The 24975-nt window shown below is 42.1% G+C and overlaps 1 protein-coding gene across 12 annotated transcripts in view; it reads left to right on the forward strand.

The window, feature by feature from the left end:
* The window catches only part of CEP350 (centrosomal protein 350), a 59557-nt gene that overhangs the window by 21789 nt on the left and 12793 nt on the right, over positions 1 to 24975 (forward strand). For 6 of the 12 annotated variants that reach the window (XM_077928264.1, XM_077928266.1, XM_077928265.1 and 3 more), the window contains 19 exons: positions 168 to 295; positions 1909 to 2888; positions 3516 to 3669; positions 4782 to 4933; positions 5082 to 5268; positions 5988 to 6196; positions 6309 to 6472; positions 6964 to 7074; positions 8537 to 8677; positions 8899 to 9032; positions 10273 to 10386; positions 10898 to 11061; positions 12473 to 12666; positions 13089 to 13273; positions 14606 to 14693; positions 15942 to 16088; positions 16719 to 16870; positions 21028 to 21150; positions 24031 to 24230. In XM_077928264.1, the coding sequence (XP_077784390.1) occupies positions 168 to 295; positions 1909 to 2888; positions 3516 to 3669; positions 4782 to 4933; positions 5082 to 5268; positions 5988 to 6196; positions 6309 to 6472; positions 6964 to 7074; positions 8537 to 8677; positions 8899 to 9032; positions 10273 to 10386; positions 10898 to 11061; positions 12473 to 12666; positions 13089 to 13273; positions 14606 to 14693; positions 15942 to 16088; positions 16719 to 16870; positions 21028 to 21150; positions 24031 to 24230 (3727 nt within the window). The remainder of the gene's footprint in view (positions 1 to 167; positions 296 to 1908; positions 2889 to 3515; positions 3670 to 4781; positions 4934 to 5081; positions 5269 to 5987; positions 6197 to 6308; positions 6473 to 6963; positions 7075 to 8536; positions 8678 to 8898; positions 9033 to 10272; positions 10387 to 10897; positions 11062 to 12472; positions 12667 to 13088; positions 13274 to 14605; positions 14694 to 15941; positions 16089 to 16718; positions 16871 to 21027; positions 21151 to 24030; positions 24231 to 24975) is intronic. The other 6 variants (XM_077928262.1, XM_028732403.2, XM_028732407.2 and 3 more) reach the window with 6 other exon arrangements.

A 24975-nucleotide genomic window follows, 5' to 3' on the forward strand; every position in this document is an offset into this window, starting at 1 on the left:
AGGACCAGCTAATATGGCTAATATGTTGTTACTTTTGTCTAGTGCGGAAAACAAATGTCAGCTGTTTGCTTGGTCACTTGGGACTTCTCACATGTTTTAACTTTTTTTATCTTGATTAATTCTAACAGAATTTCATGTTTCAAAAATATCTCCATTTTTCTTCCCAGGCCAAACCTGGATATCAACCGTCTGGAGAATCTGATAAAGAAAACAAAGCGCAGGAGCGCCCACCCAGTGCATCTTCCAGTAGCGATATGTCTCTCTCTGAAGCTGCTCCTCCTCCTCCTCTTATTAGGTAAGAAAACAGGACTATCTTTAAGGCAACTTGTAAGTGTTTTAATAGAACACTAAACACTATTTTTTGTGAAAAGTCACTGTTAACACCTTAGAAACTTGGTACAGTATAGTAGAAAATGGACTTAGCAATATGCCCTGTGTAAGCAGCAGCAAGATTGGAGGACTTTTCCTGCAAACATAAGTGACATTTTAAAATCCAGCACTTTAGATTCTGTAAGCTTCCGCATTATAAGAATGACATGTCCCTGCGTGAAATACAGGTTGAAAAAGCAATCGTCTTCTTTATGCGTAGTCACTGCTCTGTGTGTGATGGGATTCTATGACACTGCGTAAAAAATACATAAATATTTTGGGATAAATAACTTTCCTTAATGCAAAATGCCCTTATTGTTACAACGGTATTCTTGAAAGCTTATGGGCAATTCCTACTGACTGGGCAGAATTCCAGTGGCTGGGGAACGTTCCTGTTAGTGTCTTTTTCCTCCTCTATGACTAGAAAATCAAGAGAAATTATTTTGAAAAACAAGTTGAGCATGATTGAGTTATGGAAATTTGAAAGGTGTTGTACATTTCAGTTCACTTGCTTTTAAAAAAAACATATATTTCAAATATATTTTTCAATTTTTAAGTATGACAACGTTATACACACATACCTAATCCAAATGGCATTGTTTGACTTAGACCCACCTACACCCACCCCTGGTTTCCAATTTTTTCCCTTTTCTTCTCCTTGCATATAATTATATTTCTCCAATTACTTTCAGCTTCTTTTTCCAGTCCTAATTCTATTGTTACTTCATAAATGTTACATCAATCCTGCTAATGTTTTAACGCATTTACAGTGTTCTTTAAAGTAATCTATAATTTTTTTCCATTCTTGGTTAATTTTTTTCTCATCTTGGTGCCTGATGTTCATGGTCAATTTTGCCATTTTGGCATAGTCCGTCACCTTAGTTACCCATTCTTCATTGGGACGTTTTCTTCCTTCCACTTCTGGGCAAGTAGCATTCTGGCCGCTGTAGTAGCATACATAAGTAGCCTCTTTAAATTCTTTGGCACTTCTCCTGTTATTCCTAGTAAAAAAGCCTCTGTTTTTTTTAGAAAATGTTAATAGATTTCAGTCCTCTTGGTGCAGAATTTGGGAAGCTTGAATGCTAGGTTCCTTACAGTTCAGCAGCTTGTATTCCATTTGCAACAAAAGTTTAATCAGTTTGTAATTATTATCTGAATAATCTGTACTTTTAATATAGCAGATATAAATTTATGATAAACCATTTTATGCACAATGCTTTTTATGTTCCTAAAGTAACAAAGTGGCTTTCAGTATATAAAGAAAAGTAATGCATTTGTTCAGCTTTTCCCAAAAAAAACCTCTTTCCAAATCTCACACCCTGGAAAAAAACACGTCCCCTACCCCACAGCTTCAAATTTTACACCTTTACACTGCTCCCACTATGTGTATGGGGGGATCGGGGAAAATCTAATCTGGGCTAAGAAGTCTAGTTTTAAAAATGATTTCCAATACGTTAACATATGTGCACATTTAATAGTCAAACATTGTTCAGCCTTCATTATTCCAAGTTTATGAGAATTCAACTTTTTTGTTTATAGGAATAACCCTTTATGGATTCAGCCAGATAGGCTGACTTCAGAAGCCCAGCTTTCTTCCCAACAACCTTCAATGGTCTTGACTGGAGGATTTGTCTCCCAGCTTTTGGCCCTAGATCAGACACATGTCTTGCAAAACGACTTTGACTCTGCATTACCAAGCAGGAGGAGTTACAGTGCAGCTGTGGGATCCATGCCTTTGGCATCTCAGCCATTTATGGCATCTGCTGTACAGCCTACCATTAATCATTATAAAAGTAAACTGAACCGCATTGAAGCCCTGAAGGCAACAGCAGCCTCTTTGTCGAGCCGAATTGAAAGCGAAGCCAAGAAGTTAGCCGGGGCCAGCATTAACTATGGTGAGGTGTGGAATTCTGAGCGTGACTTGTTGCAAGGAGATCAGGGCGATGGCCGTTGGGCAAAGGCCAGCAGCCCCCCTGTGGAAGAAAGCGATGTCTTTTCAGCCAGGCTGCAGAAGATGCTGGGTGCTTGCACCCCACATGCAAGTTTTGATGATAACCTTCCCGGTGTTGGAAACCTTGGTGAGTTTAAAAGGCTCCCAGAGACCCTCGGCCCTCGGGCTGCAGCTATCAGCCTTCCAGGTAACTACAGAGCTGAAGGAATGCTAGGAGATCTGTCCAAAAAACAAGCATGCTCCCCAGGTGCTGAAAGTAAAGTTGTAGCTCCGCGTGATGGTAGCGTAGAGTCAATAAGTGAGGGGCCAATCAGTGATGGCCTTGCGTCTGAGGAGGAAGGAGAAAGGCGTGAGCATCCAACTTGGAAGACTGTGGAAGTGTTAAAGGAAAAAGAATTCTGTGCTGCAGAGATAGCTGGCTGTGAGCCCGTAAAAGACGTTCAGAAGGAGGCAGAGAAGTGTTTACTCATTTTTAGAAATATAAGGAGTACTTGGGAAGAACTGATAAGGGGGAGTCCCCATAGTGCCATCAACGTCTTTACAAAACATTACCAGCAGCGTGGGAAAGGTAAGGCAATGAGAGACTTATTGCTGCCTCTGGTGTTTCGTTGGTGTAATTGTCAAAATGACCGCACTTCCAGGATACAGTGGTGCCCCGCAAGACGAATGCCTCGCAAGACGAGAAACTCGCTAGACGAAAGGGTTTTCCGTTTTTTGAGTCATTCCGCAAGACGAATTTCCCTATGGGCTTGCTTCGCAAGACGAAACGTCTTGCGAGTTCTTGCGAGTTTGTTTCCTTTTTCTTAAAGCCGCTAAGCCGTTAATAGCCGTGCTTCGCAAGACGAAAAAACCGCAAGATGTAGAGACTCGCGGAACGGATTAATTTCGTCTTGCGAGGCACCACTGTAGTTGAAATCCTGAGCTCTTTAAGTTATAAACCTGTAGCTCGGATTTTGTCTTGTTTTTTTCCTGATACTAGTATTTGCTGATAAGCAAGAAGTTTCCAGTCCTTTTTGGAAATTTTGGCAACTACTTCTTTACTATGAAATCACTTAACTGTCTTCAGATTATAATTGAACGTTGTTGCATACATATAAAGGAAATTTTCCAGAGCTGCTCTGAATGGGCTTTGGATCTCTGTCAGCAAGATTATTTGGCATGCTTCTGAAATACAGATTTCTTTTTGCTTTTTCAGGATTTGAGCAGTGGTCAGAGCAAGCACCACCAACTCGGGAAACTTTCCTTCCAGTCATGAGTCCCCCAGCTAGCATTGTTTCCTATGAAGATGATTTCATTTCCTCACAGGAAAGTGTAACCATTGCAGATAAAAGAGCTACTCTTGAGCCCAGGTACTTAATGAGTTCACAAATGGCAGCGAAAATCAATGAAAAACCATGTTCATTAAATAAAGAACTATTACAGAGTTGTTTTTCATCCCTGAATGGGAAGGGAAGACTTCCTTGTTATAGAGTATAGCAAATCTGAGTTGTGGCAATAGAGCAGAGTAAATGAATATTTCGTCTACTTAGAACAGCTTTCGAGTCACAACCTGGTACTTTCTTTATGGCACAAATGACACTCAGCTCAACCGTTTTTGAAAATCCTGAATTATCAACCTGAAAATTCTTTAAGTACTACAGAATTCCCTTTGCTGGTGTTTCGAATCAGGATTGACAACTATTTAATCTATTTAAGAGACCTAGAGAAAGTAACTATTTAACTTAATTTATTAATTCAGTTGATTTTTCAGTATAGATATTTCAATATCCTTAAGGGTGTTGGAGAATAGGAACTCAGTTCTGAACACAAACATTATGGTAATGTTAAAAGGAAAGGCGTCTGTAATAGTTTACATGCAGGTCCCACTATCCATCCACTGGATACCCACCAGTTCACTTATCCAAACATAAAGAATTATACACTCCGCAGAGTCAGATATCTGAACAGCTGGAGCTTGCCCACTTTGTGCTTTGCTTGTCAGCGGCATTCATTCTGGGGCTGAAACCATGGAGAGAGGAAGAGGGAGATAGAGCAGACCAATCAAGAGAGCAGGACAAATCAGTTTTTCTGTCTCTCTTTTGCTGGCTGGCTACAGCCATTTTAGGCAGAAACATTGTTGGGAGGAGGAATGCATTGTGGGCAGATGGCTGGTCCTGCGTGTAATTCCTGATTGCGACAACATCTACTTAAAAGAATAAATATGCTTTTAAGATTCAGCCCAAATATTAATGGGCTAAACCATAATTCAACTATACATTAAAGCTTGCAGGTCTAGCCCATGTGCCTATCTTAAGCTATATGCAAAGTTGTTTAAAATTCAGCTGCTTTTAAAGGTAAATAGAAGTCCTGCTCTTGTGCCTTGTAAGGCTTTATTAAACAATTTAAAATGCTCATTACGCAAGTAGTATAAATGTAACTGAGAGAGTCCAGCAATATTTTACTTCCGTGTCTATATTGACAGTGGCAGCAGCCCCAGCCTCAAAGAAGAGTTTGCCACCAGAAAGTCATTGTACGAGCAGCCAGCTGTAGAATTTACCCACCATTCCTCAGGAACACTTTCTGCAGGTTCTTCCAACTCGTCTGCATCGTCTAAAAAAAGAGTGAAAAAGGAAAGTAAGTGCCATTTACTACGCTCCCAAAGCTGGGTTGAAACCTTTGGCAAAGTTTTAAAATCTGAAAATGTCAAGTGTACTTGTCAAGTGGGGGAAAGTGTATATTTATTTTATATTTAAATCGCTTTTTGCCAAAATGTGTGTTACAGAGTCAGAATCTTTCAGCCCAGTTTCAAGTGCCTCTCTGAGGGAGGAAAACAAAATGTTGCCAGGGTCAGAGTATGGATCGCAACAGGTGAAGAATGCATCACCTAATAATGGAATATCTCACAGAGAAGAGAAGAGCCCAGATTCTGACAGCACTTTAGAAGAACTTTCTGATCACTCCTTGATGAGGTAACGTGAACCACTTCATTTAGTTGCATATTACCAAACCATAGCCACATTCAGATAATCATATATTGGCTTAATACTGAGTGATGTCAACGTGTCTTTTCTCCATGCATTCAGACTTTTTGCTTGTGCAATGAAGCAAAGAGCCATATTTAACAGCTTTGGAACAAACCAGGTTTTTAAACCACAGTTTTGAAATTGATCTAATAAGCTAAACTGTTCCAAAGCTGGTAACCAGAATGTCCTGGTTTAGATGAAATAGGAAATTATGATTGATTAGAGATTGACTCATTTGATCATATCACAAAGGGAAGAGCGAAGGTGGATGCTTGTGTGGGCAAAACAGTAATTTAATATCTCTGTTTTAAAACCGAGGTATGATAATCTGAATTATACCAGTGTTTTTGAAGTAACATATAAGCTCTTCAAATAGTCTGAAGACTTTATTTTGTGTGTGTAAATCTCAACTATGGCCAGAGCTTTTTTTTCTGGGGTTCTCAATGTAGGCAGTACTGGCACCGTTTTCCCCGAGAAGGTTAAAAGTGTGGCACATACTGATGAGTATCGGGACAATTTTTTCTAGAAGAAAAGCACTGGCTATTACTCTTTTCTTTGTGTACTGATGGAAATATATGATATTTTTCAAACTGGTTTTGCTGTGTGACTACTCTTTCTTGAAAGAATAAAGACTTGCTTCAATTTTTGTTTAACATTTCTGTTAGTCTCCCAGATAAGATAAAGTCTCCAAGGACACCAGGCTCTCCTCATTCTCCAAGCTTACAGAAACCATTGGATCCTGCAGTAAATACAGCAGAAAAAATTAGCCCCCTTTCAAACTCTCCAGGGACTATAACTTCTGGACCCAAGGCAAGCCATGCCTTCTCTGATATGAACCTTGGAACCAACAGGCCTGGAGCAGGTAACATGAATGGTGAGCTGGCAAAAAATAGATGGCTCATGATGCTTCTTACTCTTCCTATGTTTCTAAAAAGTGTGATTTACACGAAGACGTAGGTGTTTAGTATTTCATATTTACCTTACAGGTACCATGCGCTTCTCACCTGCTGGTCTCCAACATCGTATGTCAGCAGAACTTAATTATTTAAGTGCAATTGAGGAGTCTGTTCGCCAGATCTCTGATGTTGAACGAGTCCGAGGTATATCACTTGCCCAGCAGGAAAGTGTTTCACTGGCTCAGATTCTAAAGGTAACCGTAGGCGTTCTTATCTCTGCCTTATTTGCTGTATGCACTCCTCTGAAGTATCTCAGTCAAAGATAAGAGTGGTTGCGATCAGATGAATATTGTTATATTTCCATTAAAGCTACAAAACCAGTAGGCAGGCTCTTGTTCGAAAAAGGAGGAACAAAATCTGCGGTTCCTGAAAATGATAACCACATTTGTCACAAGTAGCTGTGTGCAATTTCAATACTTCATACCACAAGTTTTATTTATTGCAGTATTATTGTATAGGGTGGAAGTTGTGAACTTTGTAAAATTGGCAATGAAAGTCATGAGATACACTAAAAGATGCAGAAGTATAAGTGCTAATCATTAATGAAATATTTAGGATTCAGTGACAGGAGCATTAATATCCCTATGGAAATATATTTTAAGTGTAAGGTACCTTGAATTACATTGTATGCAAAAAGGCAGAATATAAGTTAATAAACTAAAACTAAACTAAACTTAATCCATAGGCACAGCAGCAACGACATGAGCATGACTTGGCTCTTCTGAAGCTCAAGGCAGAGCAAGAAGCTCTGGAAAGTCAGAGGCAACTAGAAGAGGCGATGAAGAAAGCAGCTCAGGTAATGAGGTCTTTCAAACAGTATGTAAAACTTAAAAGAAGAATTCTTTTCCTGTGGAGAAATTGGTGCGAATGGATGCTAATCCAAATCTCACAAATAGTAGGCAACAAGAAATCGGGTCATCACAATGTACTTCAGAAAAAGATCTTGTTCTAGAGGTGCAAGATTTTAGAAGTTGCAACATTAGTGGGCCAGGGGGCACTATGGGCTTCAGTCACAAAATAGCTACCATGTGGGCCATGACAGATCACAAAATGGCTGCCATGTGTTAATTTGGAGATCCAGTCAAAGCCAGCGCACACCATGCCAAATACTGACACTTCTTAAGCCAGGGAAATGACAGGAAGTGAGGTCTTTGGACCTAGCAGATCACACAGACAGAATGTCTCACTAAAAAAATAATACTGTACTGAATAAAACATATTGTATTCAGAACTCAAAAGCATCAGTTCACATTGATCAGTTCATGCCCAGCACCTCCACTTCTGCCTGACACTCCCTACACTCAACAAAATTTAAACTGTATTGTTGCAAAGTGTGTCTCAATGAGGACCGTGCCCTAATAGCAAAGGTGCTGGGCATGTCATAATAATTTATAATTTATACCCCACCCATCTGGCTGGGTTTCCCCAGCCACTCTGGATGCCTCACAATAGAATATTAAAAACATGATAAGACATCAAACATTAAAAACTCCCCTAAACAGGGTTGCCTTCAGATGTCTTCTAAAAGCCAGATAGTTGTTTATTTCCTTGACATTGGATGGGAGGGCGTTCCACAGGGCAGGTGCCACTACCGAGAAGGCCCTCTGCCTGGTTCCCTATAACCTCACGTATTGCAATGAGGGAACTGCCAGAAGGCCTTCGGAGCTGGACCTCAGCTGAACGATGGAGGTGGAGATGCTCCTTCAGGTATACTGGTATATCAGGTTCGTCTGGCCAAGGCAAGTCTACATTTTCTATGAAAGCAAATAGTCCAGGTTCCAGATGCTGTATTATGGTGTGTCAATCACATTTTCATCATTTTTATATCTCCATTTCAATGGAGCTGATTTTAGTATGATGCTGGTGGATACAACCCCACATAACATCTGCTCTAACGAGCTCACATTTGCCACAACGTACGTCTTGTTGGAAGAAGAGAATGAAAAAGCCAAAATAGTTTACCTATGCCACTTTTGTGTGCACAAGTTTAAATAAAATTATTGTTTATTTCTTTTATGTCCTAATCATTTACCATGAGTTTCAAGCATTTATTATTGCCTGAACAGATTTTTTTTCTGCCTCAGAATTTTCTGCTTTGACAGTCGCAGAAACGTTAGAGCCAAGTATCTCATCCAGTTTTTGCTTCTGTGCGTAAAGAAGAATTAAAACCAACAAAAATACGTTTGGCATACTAAAATTCCAGTTTGGCCCCTTTGGCACCTGAACTAAAGTAGAACTTTTTTTTTTTTAATACATAGGGCCATGCAGAATCTATGCAGCAGCTGGTACAGTCACAACAGGAGAAAGCAGATGCTTTGCAGGAGACCACTTGCAAAATTGCAGCTCAGCAGGCGGAGACTGCTCTGCTCACCACAGAAGCTGCTAGCCAGATACGTGAGGTTAGATTCTGCTCTGAAATCCTTGGCAGGCTTGGCCTTGTGCAGAATGGCTGCTGAAGCTAGCTTGCTGATTGTAACGAAGAGCTCTTCAGCAGACTACTTTGGGAAAGGAAAGCACGCTGCCTATTTGAAGGATGGGAGAGAGAGGATGTGTGTGTGTGTTCTTAATTTCTCAAATATTAACTTACGAAAAGTACATCTGACTGTGCTTCTTTATTCAGATGACAGAGCTTGCAAGAGTCCAGATCTCTGATGCCATTGGTGCTCCTGCAGCCCCAATTACCACACTGTTTGACCAAGAGCGGAAGCAACATTCAGCATTCATAAAGAAGCTAAAATCTCATAATACAAGCAGGTATTTTAGATGACATTTTAGTTCTTAGAATAGATTGTGAGCGGTGTTTCACCAGAGGCATGAAGGCAGACTCCAGAAAACACCCACCACCACTGATATGCGTAGGTGAGGGGGGGGGATATGATGTCCGCATGAGTACTACGCAACTCCCCAAGGCTGCTCTTTACTTTCTTTTCCCTGTCTCATCAATAAAGAGCAGTCCCCCCTTCCTTTCAGCCCTTGTGACCTTTTATTGTTTGATTTTCTACACTAGCAGCCAATACTGTAGCAAGGCAGGTCATTTGGCTCCAGCATTAGAGTGTAGAAGGGAATTCTTAAGGAAAGGGAATACAGTCAAACCTTGGTTCTTGAACGGCTTAGTTGCCGAATGTTTCAACTCCCTAACGTCTAAAACCCAGAAGCGAGTGTTCCGGCTTTCGAACGATTTTCGGCGGTCGACTGTCCATTGCAGCAGACAAGCGGCTTCCGACCGGCTCTTCCATTTGCAAGAGCCAATCAGAAGCTGCACCTTGGAAGTCGAACGTTTTGGAAGTCGGACATCCTTCTGGAACGGATTACGTTCGACTTCTGAGGTTTGACTGTATGTGCATTTGTACTTGTTGGGTTTACTTGATAGTCCCTTGATTGACTTATTGTAGGCGTCAGGGAAGACTTTGTGCATAGGGCTATCACACCAGTTTGCACATCCTGTCCATTTCTTCCCATTGGGGAATGGAAGAATGGTAAGTTCCTGTCTTCCATGTTGAAATCCATGATCAGAAGCCAAAGCCTCTGATGTTGGCTACTCCACACACCTTTTATTTCCCCTCAAACTCCTGGAGTTAGGAGACTGAGACTTCTACTTTCTGCCTGCCAAATCAGAGGCCTATTTCACATGCCACTTGGCAGGAGAGTCTTCCTTCCCTGTCGTGACTCATCCTGAGTGGGAAGAAGACCATGCCAATTTATATTGGGTGCTCCAGAGTGACAAGTGTCAGGAAGCGTCGCCTGCTCTCCATTTGTTCTGTACACAAGAGAAACTAGGCCTACTTTGGAAACACACAAAGCTCTTTTTATGCAGAGCTAAATACATTTTCTGTCTTGTTTGTCATTACTGATACTTAATTGGATGTTTCTCATTCATTTATTTCACTATAATCATTTTGTCTTGGAAGGCTTTTTTTCAGCTACTTATGACAATCAGCTTGAACTTTCTTTTTTATTTTCAGGATAACTCAAACTTGCTTATTTTCTTTAATAGGAAAGCAGAATCTACACCTTCACAAAGTAAAGAGGAGCTAGATGACTCAAAAATCCTTTATTCCTCATTTGAAAGTTATTCAGAATCGTCGAGATCAAAGGCACATGATCAGAGGTAAGAAGCATAACTTATACAGTTACTGTCAGTTATAATGGTAGTTAGCAGAGGAAGACTTTGAGCAGTACTTGATGTCTAGTGTCTCTTCTTCTAGTCCAGACCTGCAGATCTTTTGAGCCCGCAAACTCACATGGGATCAATAAAATATTGTAGAACATAGTATAGAGCTAGCTGTTGGATCACAAGTCATGCAGGCCTATCCAAGGACCATTGCATTAGCCGAGTTGCTATATTTTGGAGTGGCATTTAATGCTAATCTGATGCCCCATGACATGAATATGAACTGAATTCTTCTTCATAGTTTCTGTGCAGTCACATAACACGGTTTTTGCACTTATGCAGAGCCTCGTTCAGAAATGATCTAAAACTAAACTGGAGTTGTTTTTTATTGTGTAGCAGCACACTGTTGGTATTATTATTATTATGCATTTATTAATTCTGAGGCCTGTTTTACAACCCTAATTCAAGATTCACTTCTGTGCTTTTATTATACCTTTTTATAAAACAGCAGCAGCAGCAGTTGCCCGGGAAGTCCATCTGTCTCACCTTCCAAGGGGACCAAGAAACTTTCCCGTCGTGAAAAGTCAGGCAGCTCCATTGAAGAGCAGGCTCCTATGGCTGTGAATGATTCTTTAATGAATAATAGTATTCCATCCATTGCAGATGAGAGAGGTGGGTCCTTGGTTGAGTACTTCAACTACTTCAGTGTTTACTCCTAGTTCTGTTCCCATCTACTTGATGCTTGTGTTATTTCCCTTGCTCTATTGATTGTTCTGCTGGTGGAGTCACATAGAAGAAATATAAAATGGTGAAATATTTACCAGGCTGTTGCTTGCAGCACTCTTTCCCCATCACAGGCAATCCACAATTACTTTTATATGTCATTTTCTGGCTAGCCAGCCCCTTGAGCTGCTGGGGAATCTGCAGTCTGATAATGACACCATGATAGCCACATTGATTCCTGGCTAGCTGTTGCTTCCAGCCTCCATTGTTCTGGGAGCCACTGACTGCGTGTTCCTCCTTCCTTTGTTCTGGGAATCACTGAGGTTGGTTTTTTTTTTTTTTTTAAGTCACGAGTCTTTACATCAGTGTGTGTACTTGTTTACAAGTGAGTGTTACGCAAGATGCAATTTCCTGAGCTTGATTTCTATTACACAAATATATCTTAAGTGATGGAACGTCAGATGGGGCTTGGTTATTATTGGCTGACAGCATGTTTTATGGAGCAAAAAGATCTGTTGCAATTAGAAGTTCTTTTGTGGGAGGATAAAGCCAGCTTCCTAGTTCCAAGAAACATGGGACTCCAGGAAGCATATTTAGCTCCCATGCTGACATCGCTACTTATTGATATCCTTTTAGTCTTTGACCCCATACTTTTTGACATTTGTTGTAAGCGGGGAAAGTGCTGCAGATTGGAGATAATATCTACTCCATCATCCAAACTCTTGAGTGTCCTGAATACCATTGAAAGGGCATGTTGCCAATCAGAAGGTTGGTGTTTCGAATCCCCGTGACGGGGTGAGCTCCCGTTGCTCAGTTCCAGCTCCTGCGAACCTAGCAGTTTGAAAGCACTTCAAAGTGCAAGTAGATAAATAGGTACCGCTCCGGCGGGAAGGTAAACGGCGTTTCCATGCACTGCTCTGGTTCGCTGGAAGCGGCTTAGTCATGCTGGCTACATGACCTGGAAACTGTCTGCGGACAAACGCCAGCTCCCTCGGCCAGTAAAACTAGATGAGCGCTGCAACCCCAGAGTTGTTCGCGACTGGACTTAACCCTCAGGGGTCCCTTTACCTTTACCTATGTGCAATATATAGACCCGTTCTGTGATATGGACAGGTGTCTTGCTAGTTTATTTATTTATTTATTTATTTATTTATTTATACATACATACATACCCTGCCCATCTGATGGGGTATAATTCACAGTCATCGACGATATTGATCATTCAGTCAGTATTCATTTACTTGTATTGCTCACTCGTTCAGCCATACGTTCCACCCACTACATGAAACTACTTCATACATTACTCGTTCTGTAATGCAAACTTTCCCTTAATTAAATATTTTGGGGGGGTTTTCTTCAGACTCAGCCTCTGTAGCAACAGAATATTCTCTTAAATTTGATGAGTCCATGACAGAAGATGAGATTGAAGAAAAGTCATTCCGGTCCTTGCTACCTTCTGAAAGTCACCGCCGGATCAATTTGAAGAAGCGAGTTCACCAGGATTATTCTGATGAGGAGGCTTTCCCTGGAAAGACTAGCGTGTCACCTGTTAAAGTAAGTTTTCAATACTCTGCAGCCACATGTTTGTTGAGGCTCCTCTAGGTGCTTTCAGAACCTTTCAGTAAATTTTAGTGAGGATGTCCTGTACATAAATGAACACCATAATTGTTTAGTATCTGCAGACTTTTAAAAACTGTGGGCATGGTATATCGTGTGAACCTCCTTTTGTGAGCAAGGGAAACAAACTGCATAATACAGTTGTTAGTGCATGTGCATTTTCAAAGCACTTGCATACTTCTTCATGGCATGAACTTAGTTTTTTAAACCATCTATTCATACTTGTTTGGAAGGATGCTTGATCAAAGAGGTGGCATCCTCTTTAGTAATGCTTCTTATCTTAGCAAAAGTACTTATCCTGTTATACAAACATTTACATTTGGCAAATGTATGTTTTAAATTTGTTTTCTTGTAATTAGGAGCTAAGCCTGCCATTCTCGGGAGGGCAAGATAGCTTTTCTAAATTTACCATGGAAATGGTGCGGCAGTACATGAAGGAGGAAGAAGTGCGGTCAGCTCACCAGTCGTCACTGCTTAGGCTACGTGAAAAAGCACTGAAAGAGAAGGCAAGGGCTGAGCTAGCCTGGCTGGATCACCAGAAAAAGTAAGTGTGTTCAGAAAACATAATGACCCCAAATTTAGTAATTTGTGCTCCATCCTAGGACTTCTTTGGTTTTGTGTGAGTTTTGTTAAACTCGGCTTCCAAACCCCTTTTGCAAATGTTCTGAATGCCATGAAATAATGATTAAACAAAGAAGTGTGTTTGTAGTTACCCAAATAGAAGCCCTGGGGGCAAGGTTGGTGCACAGTGGTGCTGCAGAAGCCAGATGGAGTTTAAATGAAGTGTGATTTTTTAAAAGCATAGCTCTGCCTCACTTGTAAGGAAACAGTGAGTCTTTCTGTATATTTCATATTAACTTTAATATAGTCTATCATGTGGATTCTTGAAAAGCAAAGAATTACTGTCCATCTTTCTTTTGAGGGAGATCTTCCAGACAGTGCAATCCATTCTTCAGCTGATCACCCTACTCTTTTTCACACATGTGAACCGTCAAGCACCTATTGCTTGCTGGTTATAATATTATTACAGAACCTGATCATCTGTGATGGGATTGGAGAGTTCCATTTCTTGGCCTAGCATCTGGAGATTAGAATTGCCTCCAAAAAACAGTTTGGCTATTTCTACCCCAGAAAGGCCCAGGTTCTTTATCCCGTAGGCCCTATGTTTTGGGGAGTATGGTCCTACTTGAAGTAATCAGCTAGTACTAAAAAATGAGTGCTGCTGCTGTCTCATCAAGAACAACCAAAATGGCCAAATATGAGGTACCAGCATTGCATAGGGTTATTGCCCACCTGGTAAGTTGAGAGTGTGAGTGCCATGGTTGCTCTTGGATCCACCCTTTCAGGTGTTGGCTAGTGTAGGCACAGGAAGAGCATGTCTGTATAGTATCCTAAAGCCATCCCACATGATGTAGAAGCATCTAAATTACTTCAACACATTAGCTAGATTTGAATTAGAACAAGATTATATTGGCTATGGGGCTCCGATGTTTTGTGCTCCAGTTCCCGTCACCCCCAGCCAGCATGAACAATGGTCAGGAACAATGAGTGTTGTAATCCAAAACATTTAAGGTGAAGCTGTGCAAAGTCTAGCAGAATTGGGGGAGGTGTGTAGTTGAAAAATTCCCCGGTGGGCAGTGGGATCGTTGTGGGGTGGGATCAATGTGGGGTGAAAGATGCTTTGTGCATTTGCTAACCACCCCATAGTCCCCTTTGACTAGACTTGACGTCCAGGTGTCTTTTACCTTTACCTGTGCATTTGCTAACCAAAATAAAACTGTATTACCGATACGTAAATGAAAATCCATAACTACCAAAACAGAATTGCAATGCAGAAGTGAGAGAAAGTGAACTTTCCTTGCCTTGATTCTCACAGGCGTTTACGAGACAAAGGAGAGGACGACAAAATGCCTCCTATCCGAAAGAAACAGCGTGGTCTACTTCTGAAGTTGCAGCAGGAAAAGGTAAAAATTAATTTTAAATCCACCTGTGCCAAGTTTCTCCTTAATCACTGAATTTTGATCTGGTGTATAGGGCTGGGCGATATCTGGTTTTCAACATAGTGATATATCACCACCTAAACATTGTGATATACTGATACCGATCACAGTGTCTGAAATAAGGTTGGAGCTATGCAGAGGCATAGTGATAACAGCTTTTCAACATCACTGTATATCACCAGCCAAACATCGCAGACTGGCAACATACCACAAGCTGCATTGGTCTCAGCCTGTAAGAAATTGCCACAGCGCCCAGCAGGGTGGGACATGGCAGCTTGTTTGTACGGCTCAGCTGGGGTGCAGGAGGGCTCCATCCCTGGTGCCCCCCCTGCTTGTGTGGGAGCCAGTGCTGGGATGGGGAATCCTTTAAATGCTCGAACGGGAGCGGCAGCTGCACAGTCCTAAGCTGAGCAGTTGAAAGATGCAGAGGGAGGAACAAGCTGTATTGGAGCCTTGCCAATGAAGCCTTTTTCTCCATCTGTGCAGTATGGGGGCAGAGTGGGATGTCGGTTTCACTCAGCGATATACCGCTGAGTGAAGCCGACATCACTGTCTGCTCCTCATACCAGTCCTGGGCAATATATTGATATATCGCCCAGGCCTATTGTAAACTCCTTTGGGAATTTATTTTCGGCTAAAAAATTGGGAGACGGGGAATGTTTTAGACAGTTGCATATAAAACATTGCCCATACTTTAAATCTTTGAATCTGAAGCAGACATGATGTATGAGGAAAGTGAGAGCGGATGAATGGAGGAAATGAGTATTGGAGGTGAGGCACTGAATTCAGAAAGGGGCAGAGGGGAGGAACAAAAACCATGGGAGAAAACGTAAGTTTCAACCAGTGCATTATAGAAAACACACTGGAACAGGACATTGCAGAGAGAAGGTAGGTCTATTTCAAGAGGGTTGGAGCCAGTGAAACAAAGGAAGTGGGAAGGAACATTGATTGACAGAAGAGAAGACGAGAAGATTGGCAGAAAAGCTGAGAAAGCTAATTATTAGAATAAAAAGCTTGTAACGAAAGCAAGAAGCATAAAGTAGTGATAGGGATGGGGGAAGGGGAGAGAGATGTGGTCCAAACTACAGGTGAAGACAAACGTACCAAGCAGCATAATGAGGAGCAGAAGTGAAAGGCTGACAATAAGAGAGAAGCCTGCAAAAACATTACTGCTCTTTTTTTGTTTTGCTTTATTGTTCTTAACTCATAAAGGCAGAAATCAAGCGTCTTAAGGAAGCCAATAAGGCAGCCAGAAAGGAGAGGCAACTGATCCTTAAGCAGCAGGAAGAGATAGAGCGAATACGGCAAACCACTATGAAACTGCAGGAAAAACTGAAGTCTGCAGGGGAAAATAAACAGGTAAGCTTCACTGCAAGAGCTGGAAACATGCACCTGAGAGTTAGCCTGTTATTTTTATTTGTAGCACTGCCGTTCTCAGATTGAATGAAAAATAACAGAGACAAAAAAGGGGGGGGGTATAAGTTTTTAAAATAAATAAGCTGGTCCTGAATACTTTCTTGCTAACATTTATGCTTGAAAAAGACCAGCCACACAACAGTGACTTCTAAAATAATAAGATCTGTTTTTGTTGCTGGAACTGCAGATCGTGCTCATAGGTCTAGAGTCTCTCAGTATAATTTCTGTCCCACCCTTCCTCCCCAAGGAGCTCAAGGTGGCAAACAGGTCCACAATTCAAAAATGAAAAAAGCAAAAACATACTAAAGCAGTTAAAACGTTCTAAAAACAATTGCATCTAAAAGCATTTACAGTTAAAAATATTTGCATCCAGTGATATTGGAGTTATATTAAGATGCTGATCAAAGCGTATATAAAATGGATAGAGGAAAATATTCCGTAAAAAATGCAAGGTACATGGATATAGAAAGAGAAAGATAATAGCTAGAGAAATATGTATAGATAATAGAAAATAGCTTTTTACATGTTAAATATCTATTTGGGGTTTTTTTGTTTGTTTGTTTTTGGCCACAGGAGCATTTTAGTGAGGACGATGTAAAGCGAACACGTTCTTCAACCCCGCTGCCATCAGATGCAGAAACATGGAGCCTCTCCTCCGTTTCCGGCTCTGAGACCAGTAGCATTATGCAGAAACTAAAGAAAATGCGCAGCCACATGGATGAAAAGTAACTATTGGTGGTTTTTTATTGATGAGATCAGTAACTGGTTATAAGGTTGGCTCCTTCTTTGGGGTTTACTTTTGCTTCCTATAGCTGTAGTGTCATTTCAGTTTAGCTAGCCTCACTGGTGGCTTGGCATTGTATATTGAACATATGAATGAATGTGAATATACAAAGTTGCCTTGCCATTTCGTCAAGTATCACCTATTCCAGGGGTAGCCAACATGGTGCTCTACTGACGTTGCTGAACTCCAACTCCCATAATCCTTTACCATTGGCGGTGCTGGGGCAGATGGGAGTTGTTGTTACTTTGATTGTTCATTTTATATCCTGCCCTTCTTCCCGCAGGAAGCTGGGGTGGCAGACACAGCATTAATAAGACACTAAAAACACACGCAAATAAACCCACAAACAATTTTAAAACATTCTTTAAAAAATCTAGTTTAAAACATTATTAATGAGTGATTTCAGGGTTTCCAGGAACAGTGTATTCTGATCAAATGCCTGGGTAAACGCAAATATTTTTACATTTTCCCTGAAAGTTAGTAATGAGGGAGACAGACCTACCTGTCACAGAAAAAGCCCTGTCATGGGTCACCACCAGCTGAGCAGTCCCCAGTCTCAGCACAAGCAACAGCACAAGCACCTGCCAATTGTAGGATCTGAGATGGTTGATACTGAGGAAGGGGCTCTTTTGGATACTTGGTCCCCAAGCCATTTATGGCTTTAGTACTGACACCATGAATTTGACCTGGTTAGCTCACTGGCAGCCTGGTGACACATTGTTCCATTGGGTTGCCCCACTGGACAGCCTAGCCACTGGATTCTTCACTAGCTGCAGCCTCGAGACCATCTTCAGGGGCAGCCCCACATTACAGTTGCCCAGACAGGAGTTCACCAGAGCGTGGACAACTGAGACCTAGGCACTCCTAGCCACTTGAGATTCCAGTGACAAGTTGGAATCCAGGAGTACTCCCAGACTATGAGCCTGTTCCTTCAGGAGGAGTGCAAGCCACCCCAGGACAGTTTAGACACCTAATCCCCAAACAAAAGAACCACCCGCCTATAGCACTTCAATCTTGTTATCAGGATTCAGCATCAGTTTATTAGTCTGCATCCAGCCCTTCACTGCTTCCCACACACCCGTCCAACCAACACCTTCACAGTCTCTCCTGATTTAGATGGAATGGAGAGAGAGAAAAAATTGTGTGTCATCAGCATACTGATGGCACCAGGCTCCATTTCCCAAGATGGCAGCTCTCAGCAATTTTATATGATGTTAAATAGCAAAAGAGACAAAATAAACCCTTGTGGGACCCCAAAAGCCATGGAGCTAAGCAACATTCTCCTGGTACTGGTATCTGATCATCAAGCTGCAGGTAGGAACAGAACCACTATAACAGTTTTTCCACCTCTCTGAGTCGCTGCAGAAGAACACATGGTCAGCCACTGAGAGACTAAGGTGAACCAACAGGGTTACATTCCTCCTGTCTCTCTCAGTCTGGGTAACTAAGGCTGTTTTGGTGCCAACCTGAAACCAGACTGGAATGGATCTAGATAATCTGCTTCCCCCGACAACATCTGGAGTCCAACAACGTCTGCAGGGCACCACGTTAGCAATTGCTGGTCTATTCTGATAGGTAACAAGAGACTGTCTAAAGTCCTGGACAGGGAAATCTCTCTGACATCCCTTTTTGACTGGACGTGTTGCGCATTGAACTTGGGACCTCTTGCATGCAAGATGCATGCTCTCCCACTGAGTTATACAAAGCATCCTCTATTGTTCAGCGTACACATCTTCTGCAGGGCTGCAGCTGTATAGATACATTACTTTAATGCGTAATGCTTGCTAGATAATGTGATATCTACCTCAATGCAGCTTGTAAAGAGGTGGTCTTTCTCTTCAGCTTTTGCACCCTCCAAACCAAATGTGATCTTTGAAGCTTAACCTCGAAGGCTCAAATTCATCAGGAGAACAATTCATGAAATAAGATGGTGCAGCTTGAGGTTGTGTGTTGGGTTGAGTACTTGCATTAAAAAAAAAAGATTATTTTATTTCTGTCGCATGTAGTATTAGGCATCTTCCCACTGGTGAGGACTTTAAACTGAAATACTGCCTTTCAGTCACAGTAAAATTTGTTTTTATTAGGTCTGTGCAGGATTTAAATTACCATGCGGGGCTTTGGGTGTGGGTGGGGCAGGTGCCAGGGTTTCCATAAAAGCACTGGGGTTTGCCCTCATAGCTGCCTTCAAAAAGATGCCCCTGAACATCAGGATGTTGCCTGGCACCGGAGCCAGCAATAGGCCATGGCAGTTTGGCACTCTCCCTAAGACACACACTCTGACAGCTTTTGACACCCCCCCCCCCGGCTCTATTAGGGTCTGCTGTCCATGGAAAAAAAGTTGCTGGCTTCCATGATGATGAAGGCACAGCGTGTTTCTTTTATGTTTAAAAGAAACATATATCTGGTATATTTCAAACTATTGCATTTTTTACATGTGCTTAATGGGAGAGTTCTTTAATAAATCATTCCGCTAAATTACCGTATTTTTCGCTCTATAGGACGCACCGGACCATAGGAGGGGGAGAACAGGGGGGGGGATATTTTCTTGTTCTCCCCCTCTAAAACAAGGTGCGTTCAAGGTGCATTCACCCGAGCTTGTGGGGCTGGTGGGGGGGGCAAGCGCTGCTTTCCCCAACTCCCAGCCTCAAAGATCCCTGAAGCCTTTGGAGTGCAGAGGTTTGCGCGCAGCTGTCCCCAAGCTAGAAGAGCGAGACGGAGCCCTCCGTCTCACTGTTCTGGCTTGGGAACCAGCCTTGCTAGCCTCTGCAGGAGAGCGGGGTGAAGGCACCCCGCTGCCCAGGAGAGGTTTGCGCACAGCCATCCCCAAGCTAGTAGAGCGAGACGGAGCGCTCCGCAGCGCTCCCTCTCCCTGTTCTGCCTTTGGGCTTAGTGGCGCAGTCTGCATTCGCTCTATAGGACGCACACACATTTCCCCTTAATTTTTGGAGGGGAAAAAGTGCGCCCTATAGAGCGAAAAATACGGTACATAGAAGCTTATAGCATATTTACAGCAACAGGCAGCTTAGCCTCCTGTTTCATGTCTGGAATTGGCAAGTCTGTATGTAAAAGCAGAATATTTTGTAAATTGTCAAAGATGCCGACAAATTAGAGAATGATGCTCTTGGGCTTTCTGCAAAACTATGTTTTATCTGACAGTTTGTAGGATTCCTTCTCTAAGGAATTATCAGGATCTGTGTTTGGTTAGAGGAGAAATAAAAGAATTTGTCTGTAGTTTGCATGTGAACAGGAGCATGCTCTGTCAAAGAATTAACCCCTTGTGATCCTGGCATATTCAGCCCCTTGACATGGAGCCGTCCCAAACACAAGTGATACTTCATGTTGCTGTACCTTAGTGAGTTCTTGCTGTGCATGTATAACTGATTAGTGCCTATAAATAGCATGACGTTTACCGTTTACCAACTTTCTCAGCCAGTTCTTTGTTTGGCTTTAACATTTTTGCCATGTAGACATTTTAGTATAGAGATGATGTCCTGTTGCAGAGCAGTATTTGAAAAGGAAAGTGTGTGAAGTGTGAAATCCGAAGAATGAAACCAACTTCTAGTGAAAAATGGCAGCATACGAACTCTTCAACTGACATTAGTTTTCCACATCATTTTGAAGTTTTGCGCCAGGAGGTTCTGTGCATTGAAGTTGCAGCTTTTTTTTCTTTTTATTTGGCGTTCATTTGCTTAGCTTAGGGCAGTTAATTAGAGTTCTCATTAGTCGGAATGTGTCTCCTAGCTAGAACATGGCTTGAAACCTTTGTTCAAATGGCCAGAATAGCAAGCCTTTTAAAATTCAGTACTGAAATGGACAGGTGGAATCCCTTCCTCTTATAAACAATGGGGGGGGGGGGGAATCATAAAATGCAGCAAGAGTAAGATATGTTTCGTAGTGTAGAAAATGGCTGGCTTTTGACAGGGAACGAAGGGTTGTAGGTGATACATGGTTACGTTCTGTTGCCTTTGGAGCCTTCTACTTGTGGAAAGACGCTGTGTTTGACATTTAAGACCCATTTGTGCAAGATGCTCTCCTGCTCTCATTTTTCTGTCTGTTTCTTGCTATCTTGGCTTAAAACTCTTCCTCCTTATTTTGTAGACACTGCTCTCCTGTTCACTACTTCTTCTCTGTCTTTACGTCTCACCACTGGGCTTCTCTCAGTGTCTGTTTTCCCAACCTCCATCCCAAATTCCAGCTGTATATCTACAACCAATTGGTCAGGTAACGTTCTACCTTTTTAAGCGGTAGACTCTTTGATCGAGCATGCTCTGTTCAGTTTTACATGACTGGGAGGCTCTTCATGAATTGGACGGATTTTTCACAGCTCTTACCTGGTAATTCTGTAGATGTGACTGGCAGTCTCCTGCCTCTCTGAGTTACCCAATGCATAATTTAGTGTTAGAGAACAATGGTTTAGGCAGAGATTCTGAGATTTAATTTGTCTTTTAGCACCTACCTATCAGCTGAGATCACCAGTTTTTGAGATTTTTAACTGTATATAAATAAAAGATTCTTCAGTTCAATTATTTGCTTTCATTAAGCTGTTCAGACTGATTTGAAAATAATGTTGGTGCCTTGTGTATGGCCACATTGGTTGAAATTTATCCTGCTCAAACTAAATTGCTTATAAATCAGAGTTAGGAATAATGATGCACTCTAACCAAATGTGTTTCTGTTTCCAGTAATTGCATCTTCCACGAAATAATTTGCAGTATTTTCATGGGCCTGATTTTTAAAAGGCATGGATACAAGAATTAGCAGAGGGAGGTACAGCAAGCAAAGGTTGTTGACTTGCAAAAGCCATGGGGGAAACAGAGACACAATATAGTTCTGGACTCTCTATTTCCTTGACACATGATGACTGCTTTGCCTAGCTCCTGTTCTAAGAGGGTTTTTAACCTTCACAGGATCCTTGCTGTTTCCAATATTTTCTCTCTAATTATGAGGTTCAGACTTACTATTCCAAAAAAATAAAATTAATGCGGCTTAGGTTTTTACTTAGCACAAGACTTTAAAATTCATTGCTTTCTCGGTTGAAAGACATCAAAACGGAGAAAGGATGCTCCCTGGCACCAGATCCTCCTTCTGCTTTCAACTTGGAGAATAGAGACCAGTGGGATCATGAAATTTCCAGTTTAACAGAATGGGGGGGGGGGGGAATCAAATGATCAGAAGCAATCCTCACCCCACTGTCTGATGGGTTCTGACTTACGGACTTAAGCCTTTGGCATGTGGAACAATAAGCTTCCAATTAAAGCTTTGCCTGAACATCTCTATTTTAACAGCAGGAGAACCCAAACCTAGACAACAGCGTAGGGCAATTGTTTAGGTATGCTTTTTTAGCTCCCATGGAAAGTGTGGCTTCCATAAGTGGCTATCTGGCAATTGACACTGCTGTGGTTTTAGGTTATCTGACTTCTACCCATAGAAGCCCAGTTCCTAGGGGCCGAGGTCCCTTTGCCCCCCATGAAATATTTGAGCCCCCCAAAGTTGATGGGCATTGCCATTCAAATGGTGTGCATAGGGACGCGGGTGGCGCTGTGGGTAAAAGCCTCAGCGCCTAGGGCTTGCCGATCGGAAGGTCGGCGGTTCGAATCCCCGCGGCGGGGTGCGCTCCCGTTGCTCGGTCCCAGCGCCTGCCAACCTAGCAGTTCGAAAGCACCTCCGGGTGCAAGTAGATAAATAGGGACCGCTTACTAGCGGGAAGGTAAACGGCGTTTCCGTGTGCGGCTCTGGCTCGCCAGAGCAGCGATGTCACGCTGGCCACGTGACCCGGAAGTGTCTCCGGACAGCGCTGGCCCCCGGCCTCTTAAGTGAGATGGGCGCACAACCCCAGAGTCTGGCAAGACTGGCCCGTACGGGCAGGGGTACCTTTACCTTAAAAAAAAAAAAATGGTGTTCATGTGCCACGTCTTGTGATCGATTATGCCCCAATATTTTATTCACGTTGGCATCCGAGCATATACCTGAGCATTTGGTTCTCCTTTGTCAAATTTCCTTATTCTGCTAAGGAAAATTAGTGAATAGTCTCCTTAGGAGGAGATCCCCCCTTTTCCCAGTCTTCTGCTTCCTTTTGTAGTATATGAAACTTGAATATTTTGGTTTTGTTGCTTAGAACTTTCAAGAACTGCTAGGAAAGAAGTTCTGGAAATGTAATTGATATAGCTTTGTGTCAAGGTTCATTGGAAAGTCACAGTAATAATTACCTTTTAAATATCTACTTCTCAGCTTTCTAGATCAGGTTTTTGCAATCTTCATTTTGTGCCCCATTTATCAGAGGATGATGTGGTCTGTCTCCAGGGGGCACCATTTATGCTACCATTAAACAGCAATTATTTATTATACGTACGTACATACATACATACATACATACATACCACCATAGGGAGACACTTTTCAAATTTTTTTCTGCCACCAGGGTTTGGCTAATTTGTGTTCACTATATGTATTTCTTAAAGCCCTGTTCTCATGGTTGTCAGTATTTCAGAAGAACTATTTGTTTCTTCAATCTCTTGTAACTTGGGGCAGTAGGAAAATGTATGGCTTGGTGGAGATGTGTGCATTCCATCTCAACAGCTTCTTTCTGGAGGATTACATTGATGTTCTGGGCATAGAGTCTACTGCAGTTCCTGACACAGTTTGTTGATGAGATAGAAATCCTGAATTCTATAATTGTTTGAAAGCATCCAGATATGGAGGTGAATTGCTGTACTGCTAGCAATGCAGTTATATTAAATTGTAAGCCTAAACTTACAATTATCTGTTACTTCAAATAATCTAGAATTTATTTGTAACATTCTTAAATTCCGTGCTGCTCACTCTTTGTTCTGTTGAAAGATCAACCTAGATGGGAGATCCCCTCCCCCTTACTTTTTAGGGCAGGTTGTGCAGAATTATGTGAAGTGACATGTATTAACTTCTGTTGCCTCCTCTTACTTTTTCATGTATTCTTGTTGTACTGAATTAGCAACCATGATACTAATTGAAATATTGTTATTAAATAATGTACCTTAGGCCAAACGTGTTAATGGAGGGTCAGGTACCTTGTCTCCTACACTTTGTGGCCCTTGTAACTCAATTTCTCACTGTTTTGTTTGCCAGGTTCTTGACAAAGCGAGAGCAAAAATTGATGAAGCGTCGCCAGCACGCTGAAGAACTGCTGGAATGGAAACGCCGCTTAGATGCAGAGGAAGAAGAGATACGTCAAATAGAGAAGCAAGCCCTGGCTGCCTGGGACATGGAGCTGCTTAAAGCAAAAGTCAACAGAAAGGGGGCCGGAGACCAGAAATCTGATGCAAAAGGTACAAAAATGAGAGGGTGCTTTTGAGAAAGACCTTGATTGGGTTCTGATCATGGAGGAAAGACTCATGCAGTTGGCCCAAGTCACAGGAGCAAGATGATCCTTTCCTTCAACATGGAATTGCACCACAGTGGAGCAGCTCACACATCTTCCAGAGATAGATAGTCTGATCAAAGGGTTAGATCAAAGGGTTATGCCCATTTCACATGATTATTAGACAGATTCCTCTTCCTCTTCTTCTTCTTCTTCTTCTTCTTCTTCTTCTTCTTCTTCTTCTTCTTCTTCTTCTTCTAGCAGCCACCAATCAAAGGGAGGAGATCATCGGTTAAGCATTGGTTTAGCTGCTGTGTGACGGTTCTTGGTAGTTGTGTTTTTTTTTTTCTGGAGGGGGAAGAATACTTGGTGCACTTGATATAGCCTTCTGTGCGGGTGGCACTGTGGGTTAAACCACTGAGCCTAGGGCTTGCCGATCAGAAGGTCGGCGGTTTGAATCCCCTCAACAGGGTGAGCTCCCGTTGTTCGGTCCCTGCTCCTGCCAACCTACCAGTTTGAAAGCACGTCAAGTGCAAGTAGATAAATAGGTACCACCCCAGCGGGGAGGTAAACAGCGTTTCCGTGTGCTGCTCTGGTTCACCAGAAGCGGCTTAGTCATGCTGGCCACATGACCCGGAAGCTGTACGCCGGCTCCCTCGGCCAATAAAGCGAGATGAGTACTGCAACCCCAGAGTTGTCTGCTACTGGACCTA

This window comes from Podarcis muralis, chromosome 5, assembly GCF_964188315.1.
Source record: "Podarcis muralis chromosome 5, rPodMur119.hap1.1, whole genome shotgun sequence".
NCBI classification, from domain to species: domain Eukaryota; kingdom Metazoa; phylum Chordata; class Lepidosauria; order Squamata; family Lacertidae; genus Podarcis; species Podarcis muralis.